The sequence below is a fragment of the Coregonus clupeaformis genome, chromosome 1 (genome assembly GCF_020615455.1).
Source record: "Coregonus clupeaformis isolate EN_2021a chromosome 1, ASM2061545v1, whole genome shotgun sequence".
In the NCBI taxonomy this organism is placed as follows: Eukaryota; Metazoa; Chordata; class Actinopteri; order Salmoniformes; family Salmonidae; genus Coregonus; species Coregonus clupeaformis.
In genome coordinates this window covers 56,092,770-56,113,668 of record NC_059192.1, presented here as the reverse complement: position 1 = coordinate 56,113,668, position 20,899 = coordinate 56,092,770, and the positions used below count along the sequence as shown (strand labels likewise).

The window sequence follows — 20,899 nt, the reverse complement described above, 5'->3', positions numbered from 1 at the left end:
ATTAAATTGAGAATAGTCTGATGGGTAAAAATATGATCACTTGATGAGAGAACAGGTGTGCAGCCTGAGGCAAGGAACAGAGCGCAAGCTTTATTTGCGACTTTTTCCAAATCATCAATAGCCTATAGTCACATCATGTAGCCCATATATGTTTTGATTTCTAAGAAATTCTAAGGTTTGTATCATTCACAACTAAATTTGCCAAATAACTTTAAATCTAGCGTATAGGACCTGTTTCAAATTATCACTTTTACGCTCAACATAGCCACTTCATATGCGCACGTTCCGGAATGGGAAAAATATATGTTCTATTAGTTCAATTATAGTATTCTTCATATAAAATCATATAATATAAAATAATGGCACAGGACTTATAAGCATATCTTGTCTGCTAAATGCACTAGCCTATGGCATGGCACATAGCCAGATAACATACAGTAGGCCGACTCCTATTCGGTTCATTTTCTTGAGTTCATAATGTTTCTTCAGACCTGCCTAAAATAAATAATGGATTTATTGTGATGGTGTATATTAAATTGATTTATTAGACTATATTTTAAATGTAGATGTTCCAAAGGCGCACATCAGCGGCTTGTATGTGTAGAGGCCTGGAGATGCTAAACATGTTTGTTAATTAACGGTCAATTACAGTGAGACCGGCAGTGATTTGCATGACAATAACCGGCTGACAAAATGTCATGCCACCACAGCCTTAGATCTAGCAATTAGTTAGTGTTTTTACTGATAACAATTTGGTTTATGATTTATTAAGTGATTAAAACGCGTAATTCTGTTTGTTACCAATTGGTGAGAGAATGACCCAAAAAATCAGTAGCAGAATGACTGAAACTGAATTGGCTACAATGGGAAATCATAGTAGTCACAAACCAGAGTTGGGTCACCTGCTACCAGGGCAGGTGACCCGACCAAGTGTGTCACAAATGTTTTTGCTGTGTGACCAGTATTTTTATTTTGGGAGCACTGTGCGACAAAAAAATAATCCAATAAATAAACTCAATGCGTAACAATATTTTGCCACAACACTCTTCTCTTCACTGCTCAAAGACAGGCTGATTCATTTTTTACAAATCATAACCAATCATAATGCTACATCTGTCGGTACAAACATTTAGAAATTATGACGTCATTAAAAATGTTAACAAAAAAAGTATTAATGTAGGCTACACTGTCCCCCAAATGTCCCACAAAATGGTAGATGCCATTGGCCTGCATACTCACCAGACATGTCACCCATTGAGCATGTTTGTGATGCTCTGAATCGACAGCATGTTCCAGTTCCCGCCAATATCCAGCAATTTAACACAGCCATTGAAGAGGAGTGGGACAACATTTCACAGGCCACAATCAACAGCCTGATCAACTCCATGCGAATGACATGTGTCACGCTGCATGAGGCAAATTGTGGTCACACCAGATACTGACTGTTTTTTGTATCCAAACCCCAATCTTTTTTTTTAAGGTATCTGTGACCAAAAGATGATATCTGTATTCCCAGTCATGTGAAATCCATAGATTAGGGCCTAATGTATTTATTTCAATTGGCTGATTTCCTTATATGAACTGTAACTCAGTAAAATCTTTGAAATTGTTGCTTTTTGCATTTTATACTTTTGTTAAGTATATTCTGAACTGGAATAAATGCTGCACTTATTAACAATGACCAAGATAATTCCAGTCAAAATAGAAGATTGTAAGAAATACTGTAGCCTACCATTACTATATACAGTGCCTTCGGAAAGTATTCAGACCCCTTGACTTTTTCCACATTTTGTTACGTTACAGCCTTATTCTAAAATGCAATATACACACAATACCCCATAATGACAAAGCGAAAACAGGTTTCCGAAATTTTTGCAAATGTATAAAAAATAAAAACAGAAATACCATATTTACATAAGTATTCAGACCCTTTGCTATGAAACTCGAAATTGAGCTCCGGTGAATCCTGTTTCCATTGATCATCCTTGAGATGTTTCTACAACTTGATTGGAGTCCACCTGTGGTAAATTAAATGGATTGGACATGATTTGGAAAAACACGCACCTGTCTATATAAGGTCCCACAATTGACAGTGCATGTCAGAGCAAAAACCAAGCCATGAGGTCGAAGGAATTGTCCGTAGAGCTCCGAGACAGGATTGTGTCAAGGCACAGATCTGGGGAAGGGTATCAAAAAATGTCTGCAGCATTGAAGGTCCCCAAGAACACAGTTGGCTCCATCATTCTTAAATGGAAGAAGTTTGGAACCACCAAGACTCTTCCTAGAGCTGGCCGCCCGGCCAAACTGAGCAATCGGGGGAGAAGGCCCTTGGTCAGGTAGGTGACCAAGAACCCGATGGTCACTCTGACAGAGCTCCAGAGTTCCTCTGTGGAGATGGGATAACCTTCCAGAAGGACAACCATCTCTGCAGCACTCCACCAATTAGACCTTTTATGGTAGAGTGGCCAGATGGAAGCCACTCCTCAGTAAAAGGCACATGACAGCCCACTTGGAGTTTGCCAAAAGGCACCTAAAGACTCTCAGACCATGAGAAACAAGATTAACTGGTCTGATGAAACAAAGATTGAACTCTTTGGCCTGAATGCCAAGCATCACATCTGTCGGAAACCTGGCACCATCCCTACGGTGAAGCATGGTGGTGGCAGCATCATGCTGTGGGGATGTTTTTCAGCGGCAGGGACTGGGAGACTAGTCAGGATCAAGGCAAAGATGGACGGAGCAAAGTACAGAGAGATCCTTGATGAAAACCTGCTCCAGAGCGCTCAGGACCTCAGACTGGGGTGAAGATTCACCTTCTAACAGGACAACGACCATAAGCACACAGCCAAGACAATGCAGGAGTGGCTTTGGGACAAGTCTCTGAATGTCCTTGAGTGGCCCAGCCAGAGCCCGGACTTGAATCCGATTTTTATATCTCTGGAGAGACCTGAAAATAGCTGTGCAGCGACGCTCCCCATCTATACTGACAGAGCTTGAGAGGATCTGCACAGAAGAATGGAAGATACTCCCCAAATACAGGTGTGCCAAGCTTGTAGTGTCATACCCAAGAAGACTCGATGCTGTAATCTCTGCCAAACGGTCTGAATTATTTCTGAAGGCACTGTATATCCAACCCAACTCCATTTGTTTCCACTTATGTATCCCAGTGGCTTTCTAACTTTTTGACCTGCGACCCCCATAAAGGAGTGGTACCAAGCTTGCGCCCACCACGCACATGCGCACGTGTGACACATGCAAATATTAATATGCATGCACAATCGCTGTGCAAATGTAGCCTATAATTACAGGCATAAACAGTGATGCATTTTCAAAACGCAAGATAGGCTACAGCTATAAACTGTGTTTTTTACACCTGCATTTGGAGTTCAGTCATTCATCTTAGCAGCCCATATCAACTACGGATAGGCCTATATCATGTCACTTCTCTGAAGTCCAGAGCAATCACACTGGCTACTTGTAGCGGAGGTTGCAGGATCTGCACCGAGCCATCACTTTGGAGGGCAGCCAGAATGCTCATTGCCAGCCGGGTAGCCTTGTTCTCATTCACAAACACATTTGCCAGAATATGTTACATATTCATCCCATAATATTGAAGGTAGTGCGATTTAACAGCTGCTTTTCTTTATACATGTAACAACCAAACTAGGCATATCTGAAATATGAAAATTATAAATTAATTCGCCAGGTAGCCTATTGTTCTGGCAAATATGAGTCAGTAGTAGTTTGCTAAACTGTATTTTTTATGGATAATAAACGTAGGCATACTCTGTTCTTGCCATGAAAAACTGGAGGAAATGAAACAAGTTCTTTCTGGTCTCTAATCTGGATTTGCGCAAGCTCCTTTCCGCGCCAATGCTGATGACTGGTCATTGGTCAACAATCAAGACGCTCAACTTTTTGGTTCTGAAGCATGGATGAGAACTTAACAACCCTTGCAGGCACTGGGTTCCGAACAACAATGACAAAAAAATTATAAATTTTTTTACAATTACATTTTTGGGGAAATTATAGGCCTACCAACACTGAAAAGGGCACTTTGGAGACTGGAAGGGCAAAGGGGCATGTGCTCTGCACAGGTAAAGCCCTATCTGGGCACGTGCCTGATGTTAATGAAATTGAGCTTAAAGCTGCAATATGTAACTTTTTGGATGAACCGACCAAATTCACATGGAAATGTGTGTTTATAGATATGTCCTTCTCATTGAAAGCAAGTCTAAGAAGCGATAGATCTGTTCTATGTGCTCTATTTCTATGCTTCTCGTTCTTACGTTTTGTTTTTGTGTCTTTTACTTTCGGTTTTGTACACAACCTTCAAACAGCTGAAAATACAATATTTCTGGTTATTGAAAATATATTTCACAGCGGTTTATATGGTACAATGATTCTCTAGACTGTACTTGCTTGTTTTGTCACATAAAATTAAGCAATCTATTTGAATTTCAGCAACAAGGAAATTGCATTCTGCATAGTGCATCTTTAAGAGGTTTCAGTGTTGATTTCAGTGAGCTACCTGTGTTACTAAAGGCGACATTACCAGCTAATTATCCTTTTCTATAATCCGTTAAAACAAGAACAAAAAATCATATAATTCCACTTCAATTCACAATGGGCTTGGCAATGAAGTTACAGTTGAAGTCGGAAGTTTACATACACCTTAGCCAAATACATTTCAACTCAGTTTTTCACAATTCCTGGATTATAATCCTAGTAAAGATTCCCTGTTTTAGGTTAGTTAGGATCACCACTTTATTTTAAGAATGTGAAATGTCAGAATAATAGTACGGAGAATGATTTATTTCAGCTTTTATTTATTTCATCACATTCCCAGTGGGTCAGAAGTTTACATGCACTCAATTAGTATTTGGTAGCATTGCCTTTAAATTGTTTAACTTGGGTCAAATGTTTCGGGTAGCCTTCCATAAGCTTCCCACAATAAGTTGGGTGAATTTTGGCCCATTCCTCCTGACAGAGCTGGTGTAACTGAGTCAGGTTTGTAGGCCTCCTTGCTTGCACACGCTTTTTCAGTTCTGCCCACACATTTTCTATAGGATTGAGGTCAGGGCTTTGTGATGGCCACTCCAGTACCTTGACTCTGTTGTCCTTAAGCCATTTTGCCACAACTTTGGAAGTATGCTTGGGGTCATTGTCCATTTGGAAGACCCATTTATGACCAGGCTTTAACTTCCTGACTGATGTCTTGAGATGTTGCTTCAATATATCCACATAATTTTCCTTCCTCATGATGCCATCTATTTTGTGAAGTGCATCAGTCCCTCCTGCAGCAAAGCACCCCCACAGCATGATGCTGCCACCCCCGTTCTTCACGGTTCGGATGGTGTTCTTCGGCTTGCAAGCGTTCCCCTTTTTCCTCCAAACATAACGATGGTCATTATGGCCAAACGGTTCTATTTTAGTTTCATCAGACCAGAGGACATTTCTCCAAAAAGTACGATCTTTGTCCCCATGTGCAGTTGCAAACCGTAGTCTGGCTTTTTAATGGCAGTTTTGGAGCAGTGGCTTCTTCCTTGCTGAGCGGCCTTTCAGGTTATGTCGATATAGGACTTGTTTTACTGTGGATATAGATACTTTTGTACCTGTTTCCTCCTGCATCTTCAGAAGGTCCTTTGCTGTTGTTCTGGGATTGATTTGCACTTTTTGCACCAAAGTACGTTCATCTCTAGGAGACAGAATGCGTCTCCTTCCTGAGCGGTATGACGGCTGCATGGTCCCATGGTGTTTATACTTGCGTACTATTGTTTGTACAGATGAACATGGTACCTTCAGGTGTTTTGAAATTGCTCCCAAGGATGAACCAGACTTGTGGAGGTCTACAATTTTTTTCTGAGGTCTTGGCTGATTTCTTTTGATTTTCCCATGATGTCAAGCAAAGAGGCACTGAGTTTGAAGGTAGGCCTTGAAATACATCCACAGGTACACCTCCAATTGACTCAAATGATGTAAATTAGCCTATCAGAAGCTTCTAAAGCCATGACATCATTTTCTGGAATTTACCAAGCTGTTTAAAGGCACAGTCAACTTAGTGTATGTAAACCTCTGACCCACTTTAATTGTGATAGAGTGAATGATAAGTGAAATAATCAGTCTGTAAACAATTGTTGGAAAAATTATTGTGTCATGCACAAAGTAGATGTCATAACCGACTTGCCGAAACTATATTTTGTTTAACAGAAATTTGTGGAGTGGTTGAAAAAACGAGTTTTAATGACTCCAACCAAAGTGTATGTAAACTTCCGACTTCAACTCTATATCTACCACTGTCATTTACCCTTGAAAGCGCCTCTGCTACGGCATGTTTGTTTGTCTAAGGGACATTATGGCTTTTTAAATGCCGACACAAACCTTCTCTGGAGTTTCAAAGTGCCACAGAACTGGCATTTTACTTATCTGTAAAGTAATGGTGCTTCTGAAGCGGAACTAACGTCCATAACTAGGCGACCAGAACTGTCAATCAAATAATCTCGAGCTGCCCGCTTTCTCCCAAAAAAGTACTTTAAAGTTTGTTAAATACTGTGACTTACCAAGGCATTTAGTAGAAAGAAAATACATCTTCCTCTAGGAATCGACTCCTTCTAAGATTCAGTATTTTTGGAATGGAGGAGTCTGATTAGTTGCCGTACTTCTGAAAATACAAACACTTGCATCTTTCATAGCGAGCTAGCGAGGGATGGAGAGAGAGGGGAGGGGTACAGTATAGCCAGGTCGGCCACCAGACAGACGGAGAACCGTACACTAGGCCTATCTATCGGCAATCAAAAGCTGTATCTCGCAATGGAATGCTGTGTTTTGCAATTTCAGTAAAGCAGGGCATATCATCAATGAATAGGCTAGGATATTCTACATGCAACATACCGAAGACTGAAAACACTAGCATCATTAACGAAGAGAAAGAGCAGGCGAGCCTGCTGTGATTTACATTTTGTGGGGAAAAAACTATTTTTCTGTTAGGGAATTTTGTTAAAGTTAACGATCCCAATTTAGTTTAAACGTTTAAATGTTCACACTCCTACCCCGTATCTCTGTTTCCAGATCAATAAACATCCATCGGTTCTTCTTCATTGTGGGCACCCTCTACCTGTACAGGTGTGTCACCATGTACATCACCACTCTGCCTGTTCCAGGGATGCACTTCCAATGCTCTCCAAAGGTTTGTATCCTTCCAAATCCAAGCCACAATATGCTTCAAGTTGCTAACACACTGTGACCTACCAGTGCCCACATCTATTTCCATAATTGATGTGTCATTGCTATTATAGCAGTGATCTGACTTTCTGGGCTATTGTTGCATATAAACATTACAGTTGTATCTTAACAACAAAACCCCCTTAAGGACAAACTCATCAGAAAGTGATCTAGTCCTTATTTTCAAGTTAACGCCCCCTAGTCCTCTTCACGATATATTGATCACATGAAAAATATAAAAATTATTCTGTTGCATGCGTGTATCATTTTAAAAGAGCTATTTTGAAACCGCTTGAGTGCTCATCAGGGTAGGCACGAGTTTCCTGTTTCTATTTTAGCTTCTCGCATTCTAACCCTGTGACCAAAGACCCAGAGGAAGAAGGGGTAAGGTTATACAGATGTAGCATGTGTGGTTTAAATGTGACTCATCTCAATACTATACTTCTCTTTTGAAATATCGAGGAATGGAAGTCAAAATGGTAGCCCCCCCCACCACAGAACAAAGTGGTGGGTGGGAGTTCAGTGTATACAAATGTTCCCACTCCCTCTGTTGCCCAAGGCCAGTGGGAGAGATGTGTACTGTTCCCTCCTTCAGGCCTCCACCTCTCCTCCCCTCCTCCTCTCTTCCCCGCCTCCTCTCTTTCCCTCCCAGCAACAGATGAAGGCCTTTCTGTGTACTGTCATGCCCTGGGCCTGGTTTCCTGTTCTAAACCTCTATCTGAAGAGGTTGTTTGGGAACTGGGAGGCTCCGATGAGGAGGATCATGAAACTGATTGCCGGCGGAGGCTTGTCAATCACTGACTCCCACACCATGTGTGGAGACTACCTGTATAACGGCCACATAGTCATTCTAACGCTAACTATCTCTTTATCAAAGAGTGTAAGTATTACATACACACGGCCATGCTTACGCTAACCTATCTCTTTATCAAAGGGTAAAAGAAGGCTACAGCTTTATCGTCATGCTGACGCTATCCTATCACTTTACTCTATTACTATAAGCTTCACTCCCTGTCAATTCTTTCACCTTTTCTCTGTTCTCCTCTCTTTCACAATCTGAGATTACCAGTTAGCTGTTTTCCACTGCTCAGTACAAAGGTTTTAGAATTGCAGAAACAACTTGCTCAATAAATAGTGAGATTAGCCGATTTCTTGTGTACATTTCTGTGTAAACATGTAGTTCAACTGTACTGTTGTGACATTAGCCATGTGGTTTATGCTGCAGTGACGTCTAGTGGATGGTTGTAAAAGTCTGGTTTGAAAGACTACACAGTATTATGTAAATGCATTTCATTGTTGATTATTGAAACAAAACCATGGCTCTGTCGTAGCCGGCCACGACCGGGAGGCCCATGGGGCGGCGCACAATCGGCCCAGCGTTGTCCAGGGTAGGGGAGGGAATGGCCGGTAGGGATGTAGCTCAGTTGGTAGAGCATGGCGTTTGCAACACCAGGGTTGTGGGTTCGATTCCCATGGGGAGCCAGTATGAAAAAATAATGTATGCACTCATTAACTGCAAGTCGCTCTGGATAAGAGTGTCTGCTAAATGATTAAGAATGTTGTAAAAAATGTATCTCCTTATATTCCATTAAACCTTCACTGTTTCTCTCTGTTGTAGGATTCCCCTAAGAGGTTTTGGTGGTACCACTGGTTTTGCTGGACTCTGAGTGCAGTGGGCATCTTCTGCATCCTGCAGGCCCATGACCACTACACTGTGGATGTGGTGGTGGCCTACAATCTCACAACACGCCTCTTCTGGTGGTACCACACCCTGGCCAACCAGCAGGTGGGGGGCTAACACATACAGTACCAGTCGACAGTTTGGACACGCCTACTCATTCAAGGGTTTTTCTTTATTTTTTACTATTTTCTACATTGTAGAATAATAGTGAAGACATCAAAACTATGAAATAACACATATGGAATCATGTAGTAACCAAAGAAGTGTTAAACAAATCAAAATATATTTTATATTTGAGATTCTTCAAATAGCCACCCTTTGCCTTGAAGACAGCTTTTCACACTCTTGATGTATTCACTATTATTCTACAATGTAAAAAATAGTAAAAAATAAAGAAAAACCCTTGAATGAGTAGGTGTGTCCAAATTTTTGACTGGTAGTGTACATATTTTTATTTTTATTTATCTGATGTTGATGTAGCTTATTCTGTGAAGTTCCATTTATTTATTTTATCTGTTTTGTTATCATTCAGGCGCTGAAAGAGACATCCCAGAGCAACCTGTTCTCCAGAGTCTGGTGGTATCGACAGTTTCAGTACTTTGAGGAGAACGTCAAGGGTATTGTCCCTCGGAATTATCAGCTGCCGTGGTCATCATGGCGATCGTCTTCCTGGAGCCGGTGGATGAAGTACAGCAGACTGGACACCCAGTGACCCAGGTCAAGTGACAGGGGTGGGAGAGACCAAGAGATTTCCTGAAGTTGTGATCTTCTGAAAGAAAAGATGGCGTCGCATCATGTCACCAAGCCAGTGCTGTTCCATTCACCTGTAGGGCTCATATCAGTCAAACCACAGTCCAACTGGTTAGGACTGTGACCCTAGTCTTACTTTAGCTCTCTAAATCATTTTATTTTGGAAAAGTTGATCATCAATTTTTTTCTTGGGACACTTTGCAATTGCTGCTTTGTCTGCAGCAGGTCTGGCTAATATTTCAATATTATATTGAAATTATTTTTGTTCTGTTTGACCATGGCTGTAACAAGTAGTTTAGACTTTTTTTTTCTCTGCAAATAAATGTTTTTGCAATTCTGGTCCAATAAGGTCTACCAAGTGCAAATCATGTCACTGAAATGTTTATTTGATCACCAAAATGCCATACGCTGTCTTGGAGAGTTTTAAATGAAAAACATTATTTCTTTTTTAACAAATTACTTTTTTGTCAAATAAAACTTTAAAATGGTGCAATTTCTTGGGGACTTTTCTAACAATTTCAATAACTTCAAAACGAGTGATGGCCAAAAAAAGTTTTTTTAGATTTGTACCTTTTTCAAGATGGAACACTAAAAGCTGAATCATCTGTGGAATTTATATTTTTTCCAGTGCCTTCCTTAGCTTGATTGTACTGTGTTCCTCTGCCTCTTGCGTGTCAGTCTGGCTGTCCACAAGGTGCCATGAGGCGATTCCTAATGATCGTTCACGTCTTCTTTGCATGAATGTAAGAATAATAATGCCAGCCTTATATGATAATTGATCTTGTCAAAACAAAAAACTGTGAGACGAGTGAAATGTCCTGTCTATTTATTTATGTTTTTATATGTAATACGTTTTTCCACAGCCGGTCAGTGCTGTTATAGCAGTTAACAAAGGACCGTTAAGTTGTTTGGTAATGTCCTAATTACTTCCTGATCCTTAGCCAGTCTTGACCGTGTTCTAACCATGTTCCAATCCTATTCCAACCATGTCCCTGCAAGACAGTGGTGCGTAACTGCAGTCACAGGTTTTCAGTCCTTTGTAACATGTCACTTTAAAGCTTAACACTTTAAAGCTCATTGACAGAATGATCAAAACCCTCTGGCCCTCAAGGACCGGACTGGAGTTGTGCAGTACACCTACAAATCTTTGTAAGAGATACTGAGCCCCTCTCCTGTCAAATGGTGTTCTCCATACAGACCCACACAATGCATCTTGCTGGCTGGGGTAGACTTGGCCAATAGACGAGTGTTTTCCAGTATGCAGAATGTCTTACTGATAAAGATACAAATTATTGGGATTATTTATCGTCTCTTATCTACCTACATGTTGATCTTAATGCGGTTTAGTGGCGGTATGCCATCTCTGAACTTTGGTAAATGTATAGGGCTTTTTAATGTTGACTTGTTTGAGGCAAAGTTTCTGAGAGTACAATTTGAGGTTAACTTGAGGTTGAATGGGGATGTTGGCAGTTATGATCATATATTAGTACTGTCCTGAATTACATTGGCTGGCAAGTTTGTGCAAAACCAAAAATTATTTAGTCACAACTACCTACTAAAGAAACTGGCCAATTGTACAAAGATAATGGGGTTATCAAGTGGGCGAGAGGGCCAAATGCACAATACTGTGGATGTAATGTACAGCCAAATCCACACAACAGACAACGTACTGATTACCATGAATGTGAAAATGTTCTCTGTTGGTCCTGGATACACATGTGCATTAAAATGATTTGTGTTACCATTCCAACAGCACAACATGTTTTCTCTGTAGTAGGGCTGGAAACAGGTTACGAAATGACCTCGGTTCAGCTGTCTGACTGGAGAGACTGAACTGGTAATAACATTGCACTTTCTGTTATTAAAAAAACATGCAACATGGCCCAGTTAAATGGAGCTGAATGCTGAAACTGGACAGGTTAATATCATGGACCTCAGTTGTAGTTATTCTTTGAAAAGAGTTCTAGCCTCTAATCAGTGTTGTACATTTTATGCCATGGTGTTTTCCTCTGGTGTCCCAAAGAGTAGCAGTACTAAATAGATAATGACGACATCATTTCAATGCTGAATTGATATGCTATTTGTTCTAATAATTAATGTCTTGAACTCAAAAGTAATTTTGCCTGTTAGCTTGAGGAGGCAGCGGGGGTTGTTTGTCCTCCAAAAAAAGTTTGTGACACCTTAGTTGAAGGGGTATAAGACCATCTGTTTATGGCTATATTAAAAGTACATCAACGTTAATGAGTTTAGCATGTACCCATGTGACATATAGACATACAATGCTGGTCTCTCATTGACAGCTTAAGCATTGTCAGGAAAGTTTAGGAATATGATTGTGAAGATCAGATATCTCTATGTAGGTATTGATGTAAACCACTCTAAAGCCATCTACAGTGCCTTCAGAAATAATTCACACCCCTTGATTTTTTTTATCCAGATGTTGTTGTGTTACAGGCTGAATTTTAAATGGTGTAAATTGAGATTTTGTGTCACCGGCCTACACACAATACCCCATAATGTAAAAGTGGAATTATGTTTTTAGAAATTAATTAAAAAGTTTGTCAATAAGTATTCAACCCCTTTGTTATGGCAAGGCTAAATAAGTTCAGGAGTAAAAATGTGCTTAACAAGTCACATAAGTTGCATGGACTCACTGTGTGCAATAATAGTGTTTAACATGATTTTTGAATGACTATCTCATCTCTGTACACCATGCATACAATCATACAAGAGATGCATGCAAGAGGATTATATCTGGGAGGTTTTCAAATAAAACAGTTTATTATTCAGTATTTTAGCAGTGTCCTCTGTCCATTATTGGAAGCTGTGTCCAAAGACGGACCCCAGTAGAAGAAGATTGTTGTGGTCTTATGTCCCAGTCCTTGTGTGAAAATGTTGCAATGCACTGAAGGGGGTGCTATTGCACAAATATTCAGATAACTTTTCAACATTCGGTACCTCCACAACCTATGGGCTTTCCTCTTCAATGATTGTGTACATTTCTATGAATAATGGGTGTGGTCTTAAGAACAGATGGTATGGATTTGTTTGGGGATGAGATGTAAACCTTATTGCTGAACAACCTTGTTCTTTGGGGTGAATATAAAATAACCCTGACTGTATGCTGTATATGCCCATCTGAGTGAAATAAATTGGTTGTAAATTCTAGGTGATGGTTGAGTTTTCATAACCTCCAGTGTAGTTCTAATGGCCAGTGAAAAACTGGAGAACTCTAAAGTGTAATTCGCTGAATTAAATAAGCAGCAGATTATATTTATCTCAAGTGCTGGGTCCTCGGCTCACTCAAGTATTTGCTGGCAGTCTGGAGAGATTGTGAGACCTGAAATTGCAAGACCTGAAATATTAAGAGAAACTGTCCATAAAGACATTGTGTATTTTCTGGCATAGTGCACTTTGCAGAATGGGCCAGTCTGTCCTCCAATCTGGCCACTCTACTGTCCACAGTTGTCATGTCATCTACCAAAATATACAGTAATTCTACACGTATAGTGTATATGGTAATTGAATAATGGGTTGGATGCATACACAACTTTTACCATCTCAAAAGCTATGCTGTGTACACCCATATTTGCAAATCATCTTGAATGATACAAAGATTACTTAAAAGTGCTCTGTTACACAATGCTACAATCACAGCATGATCAACAGGTGTCAAACTAACTACTTGTGTGTACAATTACATAACCTGACCCTAAAACTGTCTGATACTAACATGGCCAGAATAAACCAATACTAAAAACAACCTATATGAAGCCATTACACTGTGCTGTCAGATCTGCCCTTCCTTTCATCAAGATGCTGCCAAGGCAAACAACACTCTGCTGGAGGAGTTCACAAAGACATTATATTCCAAGTAGTGGTGCATTCTCAAGCCATAATACCAAACTTAGTCTGGGACCACATTCTTGGATCACTAATGGAGAGAGAAACCTATTAATGGATGACTGGAAAGAAGGTATCATGGGAAAATAAGATTTGTGGGTCTAAACTTCCATGGGGCTACTTTAGTGACCATCTGCACTCTGTGTCCTTATTCCTCTAAGTGTGTCTCGATAGTCTAGAGCAGGGTTTCCCAAACTCGGTCCTGGGGTCCCACCTGGGTGCACGTTTTGTTTTTTTTGCGCTAGCACTAGACAGCTGATTGAAGACCCTGTTCTAGAGCAGGGATAGGCAACTTTGATGTGGGTGGGCCACACACATCTTGCGAGCAAAACATTTTAGCGGCCTTCTTGACAACTGTCTTGGATTTTCTTACACAGGGACACTCAAAGTCAATCTTAAATCAATCATTGTTTATTGTCAGCGCGCTGGAGAGGATCCAACAAACTTGATGCACCATAGTGAATGTCTGTCAGGAGCTCTAACGGGGCAGGCCCGTCAGTTCCCTTATATACTGACAAGTTATATTAGCATGACTTAGCTTTTTCATCATTCCTAATTAATGTTTACTTCATTCATGTGACGACCAATACTGGGTCATGCATGTGACAGACCAATACCTGATGAGGCTTCTTCTCTCTAAGCTGAGACCTTGAAACTGAGATATCCCTTTCTCTAAACAAGGTCCTGGGCGTACTGCCAAATTGCAGATACTGATAGTGAGGATTCGTTCAATCAGTCACTTTTATGAACACAGAAACTGGTTTATAGAAAAGCACAAACAGAACACAGAAATGGGATATTAGAAAAGCACAAACATACACATTTCCATCACACAGTGAAGAGAAAACATTTAAGTTTTAGAGTTAATTTCCTGCAATTCTACACATTTTTCCATGGGGTGTAGAGAAAATGTTGAAGTTTCACAGCAAGTTTTCTGCAATTCTACACATTTTGGCATGGGGCAGGTAGAAAACAATGTGCAGTTTTACAGACAATTTCGTGCAATAATAAAAAATAAAAAAACATAGGGTGGAGACAAATGTTAGGCAGTTTTTAATATGATATCTGATGATCAATGGGGGACCCGGTCAATAATTTGACCATTGTTAGATAGCTGGCCGCTAGACTAATTTACCAATCTAAAAATGTTTTCACTGACATGGGCTAATTGAGTGACTGTCAGTAGCTAGGTTTCCATCCAATTGGAGACAGATTTTCATGCAAATATTCTAAAATCTGCATAAGAACAATAAGCATTTTCCCACCAGAGATGTGTTTCCATCAAATTGACTTGTTGCAGATAAAAGGCTGTGCTTGATAACGTAGTGCACATAAAAATACCTTTTGCGGTTAAATTCCCATGTACCAACGAAAAAAATACAAGTTAAATGCGTTTCCAACGCATTTTCAACTCTGCTGATGGTTTTCTCTAAAAAAAAAGGTGCATCATATAGCGAGTGTGACACAGCACGCAGGGCTGCTGTATTTGTGCGCTGTTGACTAGAGCGCACGTATAGCCTATATTATGAGATTATTATGGACAAAAGAGGAAGATTATTTGTATTTGTCAAATGGCAGCCAATCATCAATGATCATGTCACCAGAATAATATATATTTGCGCATAAAAGTGTTTCCACTGACATTTCTCGCATATTTCATTTTACCGACAGAAAAAGATCACACCATGTCTAGCGTATTTTGTTTTGTCGACATTTTGAAAGTTTACGGAAAACTTTCCTGTTTCCATCAGACCTGTCATGACCTTTTTATCCTACAGGTAGGGCCTACTTTACTTGCTTAAAAAGGTTGGATGGAAACCTGGTTATTGACTGACAAGAGAAAAACTGCTGATGCACAACCAAACATTGAAATTGCACCTTGTGTATTCTACTTTTATTTATTTATTTTTTCCCCCTTTTCTCCCCAATTTCGTGATATCCAATTGCGATCTGGTCTCATCGCTGCAACTCCCCAACGGGCTCGGGAGAGGCAAAGGTCAAGTCATGCGTCCTCCGAAACATGACCCGGCAAACCACAATTTTTACACCCGCCCGCTTAACCCGGACGCCAGCCGCACCAATGCGTCGGAGGAAACACCGTTCAACTGACTACCGAAGTCAGCCTGCAGGCGCCTGGCCTGCCACAAGGAGTCGCTAGAGTGCGATGAGCCAAGTAAAGCCCCCTCGGCCAAACCCTCCCCTAACCCTCCCCTAACCGGAAGACGCTTGGCCAATTGTGCACTGCCCTATGGGACTGAGTTCCAAAAATAAATAAAAAATATATATATACAGTACCAGTCTTGGACACACCTACTAATTCCAGGGTTTTTCTTTATTTTAACTATTTTCTACATTGTAGAATAATAGTGAAGACATCAAAACTATGAAATAACACATATGGAATCATGTAGTAACCAAAAAGTGTTAAACAAATCTAAATATATTTTATATTTGAGATTCTTCAAAGTAGCCAACCTTTGCCTTGATGACAGCTTTGCACACTCTTGGCATTCTCTCAATCAGCTTCATGAGGTAGTCACCTGGAATGCATTTCAATTAACAGGTGTGCCTTGTTAAAAGTTGATTTGTGGAATTTCTTTCCTTCTTAATGCGTTTGAGCCAATCAGTTGTGTTGTGAGAAGGTATGGGGGGTATACAGAAGATAGTCCTATTTGGTAAAAGACCAAGTCCATATTATGGCAAGAACAGCTCAAATAAGCAAAGAGAAACAACAGTCCATCATTACTTTAAGAAATGAAGGTCAGTCAATACAGAAAAATGTCAAGAACTTTGAACGTTTCTTCAAGTGCAGTCGCAAAAAACATCAAGCGCTATGATGAAACTGGCTCTCATGAGGACCGCCATAGGAAAGGAAGACCCAGAGTTACCTCAGCTGCAGAGGATAAGTTCATTAGAGTTACCAGCCTCAGAAATGGGCAATTAACTGCACCTCAGATTGCAGCCCAAATAAATGCTTCACAGAATTCAAGTAACAGACACATCTCAACATCAACTGTTCAGAGGAGACTGCATGAATCGACCCTTCATAGTCGAATTGCTGCAAAGAAACCACTACTAAAGGACACCAATAATAAGAAGAGACTTGATTGGGCCATGAAACATGAGCAATGGACATTAGACTGGTGGAAATCTGTCCTTTGGTCTGATGAGTCCAAATTTGAGATTTTTGGTTCCAACCGCCGTGTCTTTGTTAGACGCAGAGTAGGTGAACGGATGATCTCTGCATGTGTGGTTCCCACCGTGAAGCATGGAGGAGGAGGTGTGATGGTGTGGGGGTGCTTTGCTGGTGACACTGTCTGTGATTTATTTAGAATTCAAGGCACACTTAGCCAGCATGGCTACCACAGCATTATGCAGCGATATGCCATTCCATCTGGTTTGCGCTTAGTGGGACTATCATTTGTTTTTCTACAGGACAATGACCCCGAACACACCTCCAGGCTGTGTAAGGGCTATTTGACCAAGGAGAGTGATGGAGTGCTGCATCAGATGACCTGGCATCCACAATCACCCAACCTCAACCCAATTGAGATGGTTTGGGATGAGTTGGACCGCAGAGTGAAGGAAAAGCAGCCAACAAGTGCTCAGCATATGTGGGAACTCCATCAAGAATGTTGGAAAAGCATTCCAGGTGAAGCTGGTTGAGAGAATGCCAAGAGTGTGCAAAGCTGTCATCAAGGCAAAGGGTGGTTACTTAGAAAAATCTAAAATATATTTTGATTTGTTTAACATTTATTGGTTACTGCATGATTCCATGTGTGTTATTTCATAGTTTTGATGTCTTCAATATTATTCTACAGTGTAGAAAATAGTAAAAAGAAAGGAAGACCCTTGAATGAGTAGGTGTTCTAAAATGTTTGACCGGTTGTGTATATATTTACATTTTTTGAGAAATTGATCCACAGGCCAACAAAAGGGCTGCCAGTTGCCCATCCCTGGTCTAGAGTCTTGAGTGGCCTCCTGTCCTGGTCTCCTTCTCTCCGTCTGCACTGATCTGGAGACGGGAAGCAATGTCAGCACAGTAGCCAATGGTGGAACTTTATTTGACCACTCTAATATAATATCTGTGTGCATGAAGTAAAGGGACAGAGGAAAGGAACCAAAACCCTTTGGACAGTTGCAATACACCATATCTCACTCCCTTTCTTTCTCTGTCTAGTTCAGCCATTATTGTTAGCACCGTTTATGAGTGGTTTTGGTGAACATGAGTATGATTGTATTCACTCATCAATATTTATTTTGATGGCCATTGTCCAGGGCTCAATAGATGCTGTTGAAATGTGCTGTGCTGTTATGTGCTAGTGTCCTAATTTGCTACATGCTACAATGAATAGAAATGCTTAATATCATGAAAAGCTAAATAAAGGTTTCACAGGAGTCAAAATGTGTTACATTGTTTTTGACACTGAATTGTTTAGAAAATAGACAAATTCAAAAATAACACTTTCAAGATGTTAGAGGGCATCTCAAAGCAAGTCTTTCAGTTTCAATGTCCCTTTGGCTGAGACTAAGATACAGTAGAATGTATCAATGCGCTTAGGTCTCTCACATGGAATTCAGCCAATGAAGGTGCTGTCTTCTCCACGTGATCATCAGTGGCGGTGCATCGGTGTGGGTGACCCTCAGGGAGCTGCGATCTAAAGATTGTGGAGCCAACTAGGGGTTAAATCACGAGACCATGATGGTCTCCGAATGATCATCACAGGCACCAGGGTCTGACAGAGCTTAAAGTTAAAGTTCACTGATCTGACAAGTCCACTATACTTTCACTAGGGAGATTATTTGGTTTCATGCCGCCTGTCAAAATAGCTTACAGTGAGGGAAAAAAGTATTTGATCCCCTGCAGATTTTGTACGTTTGCCCACTGACAAAGAAATGATCAGTCTATAATTTTTATGGTAGGTTTATTTGAACAGTGAGAGACAGAATAACAACAAAATAATCCAGAAAAATGCATGTCCAAAATGTTATAAATTGATTTGCATTTTTAATGAGGGAAATAAGTATTTGACCCCCTCTCAATCAGAAAGATTTCTGGCTCCCAGGTGTCTTTTATACAGGTAACGAGCTGAGATTAGGAGCACACTCTTAAAGGGAGTGCTCCTAATCTCAGTTTGTTACCTGTATAAAAGACACCTGTCCACAGAAGCAATCAATCAATCAGATTCCAAACTCTCCACCATGGCCAAGACCAAAGATGGGAGGTGTTGAATGGAGCTGAAGGATGGAACTAATAACAACAACTAATAACAACAAGATAACTAATGTAAGAAATGCTCTGTCCATAATAAGTATATAGGTTATATATTGTGAGCTTTTGTGAAAGACGACAGTTAGAAAGATATATAGCATATAGAAGCATACCAGATGGACATCATGAAAATGATCGGAGGAAGTTCAGGAGTAAAAACAAACAAAATATAATTATTGACTGTGTCCATAAAATTTATATAGTATGTATAAGCATGAAGTAGAGGCCTAAGCATGGTTGTTCACTAGTTTTCTCCAATTAGGGAGGGGATGGTGTAAAGTGGTTATCCCACTGGCTATAGGGTGAACGCACCAATTGGTGAGTCGCTCTGGATAAGAGCGTCTGCTAAATGACGTAAATGTGCCCTTGAGCAAGGCACTTAACCCTAATTGCTCCTGTAAGTCGCTCTGGATAAGAGCGTCTGCTAAATGACTAAAATGTAAAATGTAAAATGTAATGGTGGGGTTGGAAAGTAATAAAGGGAAATATATATATTTTTAAAGGATATGTATGTGTATATATGTATATGTATGTGTATATACATATTTTACATATTTTAGTCATTTAGCAGATGCTCTTATCCAGAGCGACTTACAGTTAGTGAGTGCATACATTTTCATACTGGCCCCCCGTGGGAAACGAACCCACAACATTGATGGAAGTTACAATCTATCTACAATATTAAAGCTGATCTACCCCCAAAAAATATATTTATTTATTTTTTATAAAAAGACCAAAGAGCTCTCCAAGGATGTCAGGGACAAGATTGTAGACTTTCACAAGGCTGGAATGCGCTACAAGACCATCGCCAAGCAGCTTGGTGAGAAGGTGACAACAGTTGGTGCGATTATTTGCAAATGGAAGAAACACAAAAGAACTGTCAATCTTCCTCGGCCTTGGGCTCCATGCAAGATCTCACCTCGTGGAGTTGCAATGATCATGAGAACGGTGAGGAATCAGCCCAGAACTACATGGGAGGATCTTGTCAATGATCTCAAGGCAGCTGGGACCATAGTCACCAAGAAAACAATTGGTAGCACACTACGCCGTGAAGGACTGAAATCCTGCAGCGCCAGCAAGGTCCCCCTGCTCAAGAAAGGCCCATCTGAAGTTTGCCAATGAACATCTGAATGATTCAGAGGAGAACTGGGTGAAAGTGTTGTGGTCAGATGAGACCAAAATCGAGCTCTTTGGCATCAACTCAACTCGCCGTATTTGGAGGAAGGGGAATGCTGCCTATGACCCCAAGAACACTATCCCCACCGTCAAACATGGAGGTGGAAACATTATGCTTTGGCAGTGTTTTTCTGCTAAGGGGACAGGACAACTTCACCGCATCAAAGGGATGATGGATGGGGCCATGTACCGTCAAATCGTGGGTGAGAACCTCCTTCCCTCAGCCATGGCATTGAAAATGGGTCGTGGATGGGTATTCCAGCATGACAATGACCCAAAACACACGGCCAAGGCAACAAAGGAGTGGCTCAAGAAGAAGCACATTAATGTCCTGGAGTGGCCTAGCCAGTCTCCAGACCTTAATCCCATAGAAAATCTGTGGAGGGAGCTGAAGGTTCGAGTTGCCAAACGTCAGCATCGAAACCTTAATGACTTGGAGAAGATCAGCAAAGAGGAGTGGGACAAAATCCCTCCTGAGATGTGTGCAAACCTGGTGGCCAACAAGGGTTTTGCCACCAAGTACTAAGTCATGTTTTGCAGAGGGGTCAAATACTTATTTCCCTCATTAAAATGCTAATCAATTTAGATTTTTTTTTAAATGCGTTTTTCTGGATTTGTTGTTGTTATTCTGTCTCTCACTGTTCAAATAAACCTACCATTAAAATTATAGACTGATCATGTCTTTGTCAGTGGGCAAACATACAAAATCAGCAGGGGATCAAATACTTTTTTCCCTCACTGTATATAACAATACAGTAGTGGAGTTACTACTAAGGAGATCTGAGGTAAGTGTCCCCCCTGTAGTACTAGCTGGATAGCCATTTAGTTTAGTGGTTAGATTGTGTTATGTAGGTATTATGACCACTTCAAGGACAACTTGAACACCAAATATTACA

General features: G+C 40.6%; 1 protein-coding gene across 1 annotated transcript; it reads left to right on the top strand.

Moving 5' to 3' along the window:
* The first annotated feature begins 7,796 nt into the window (after positions 1–7,796).
* Positions 7,797–10,347, top strand: LOC121583089 (phosphatidylcholine:ceramide cholinephosphotransferase 1-like). The gene is made up of 3 exons (XM_041899304.1): positions 7,797–8,101; positions 8,840–9,007; positions 9,435–10,347. Exons 1-3 carry the CDS (start codon positions 7,880–7,882, stop codon positions 9,612–9,614), a joined length of 570 nt encoding a protein of 189 aa, XP_041755238.1. The 5' UTR covers positions 7,797–7,879; the 3' UTR covers positions 9,615–10,347.
* The last annotated feature ends 10,552 nt before the right edge of the window (positions 10,348–20,899 follow it).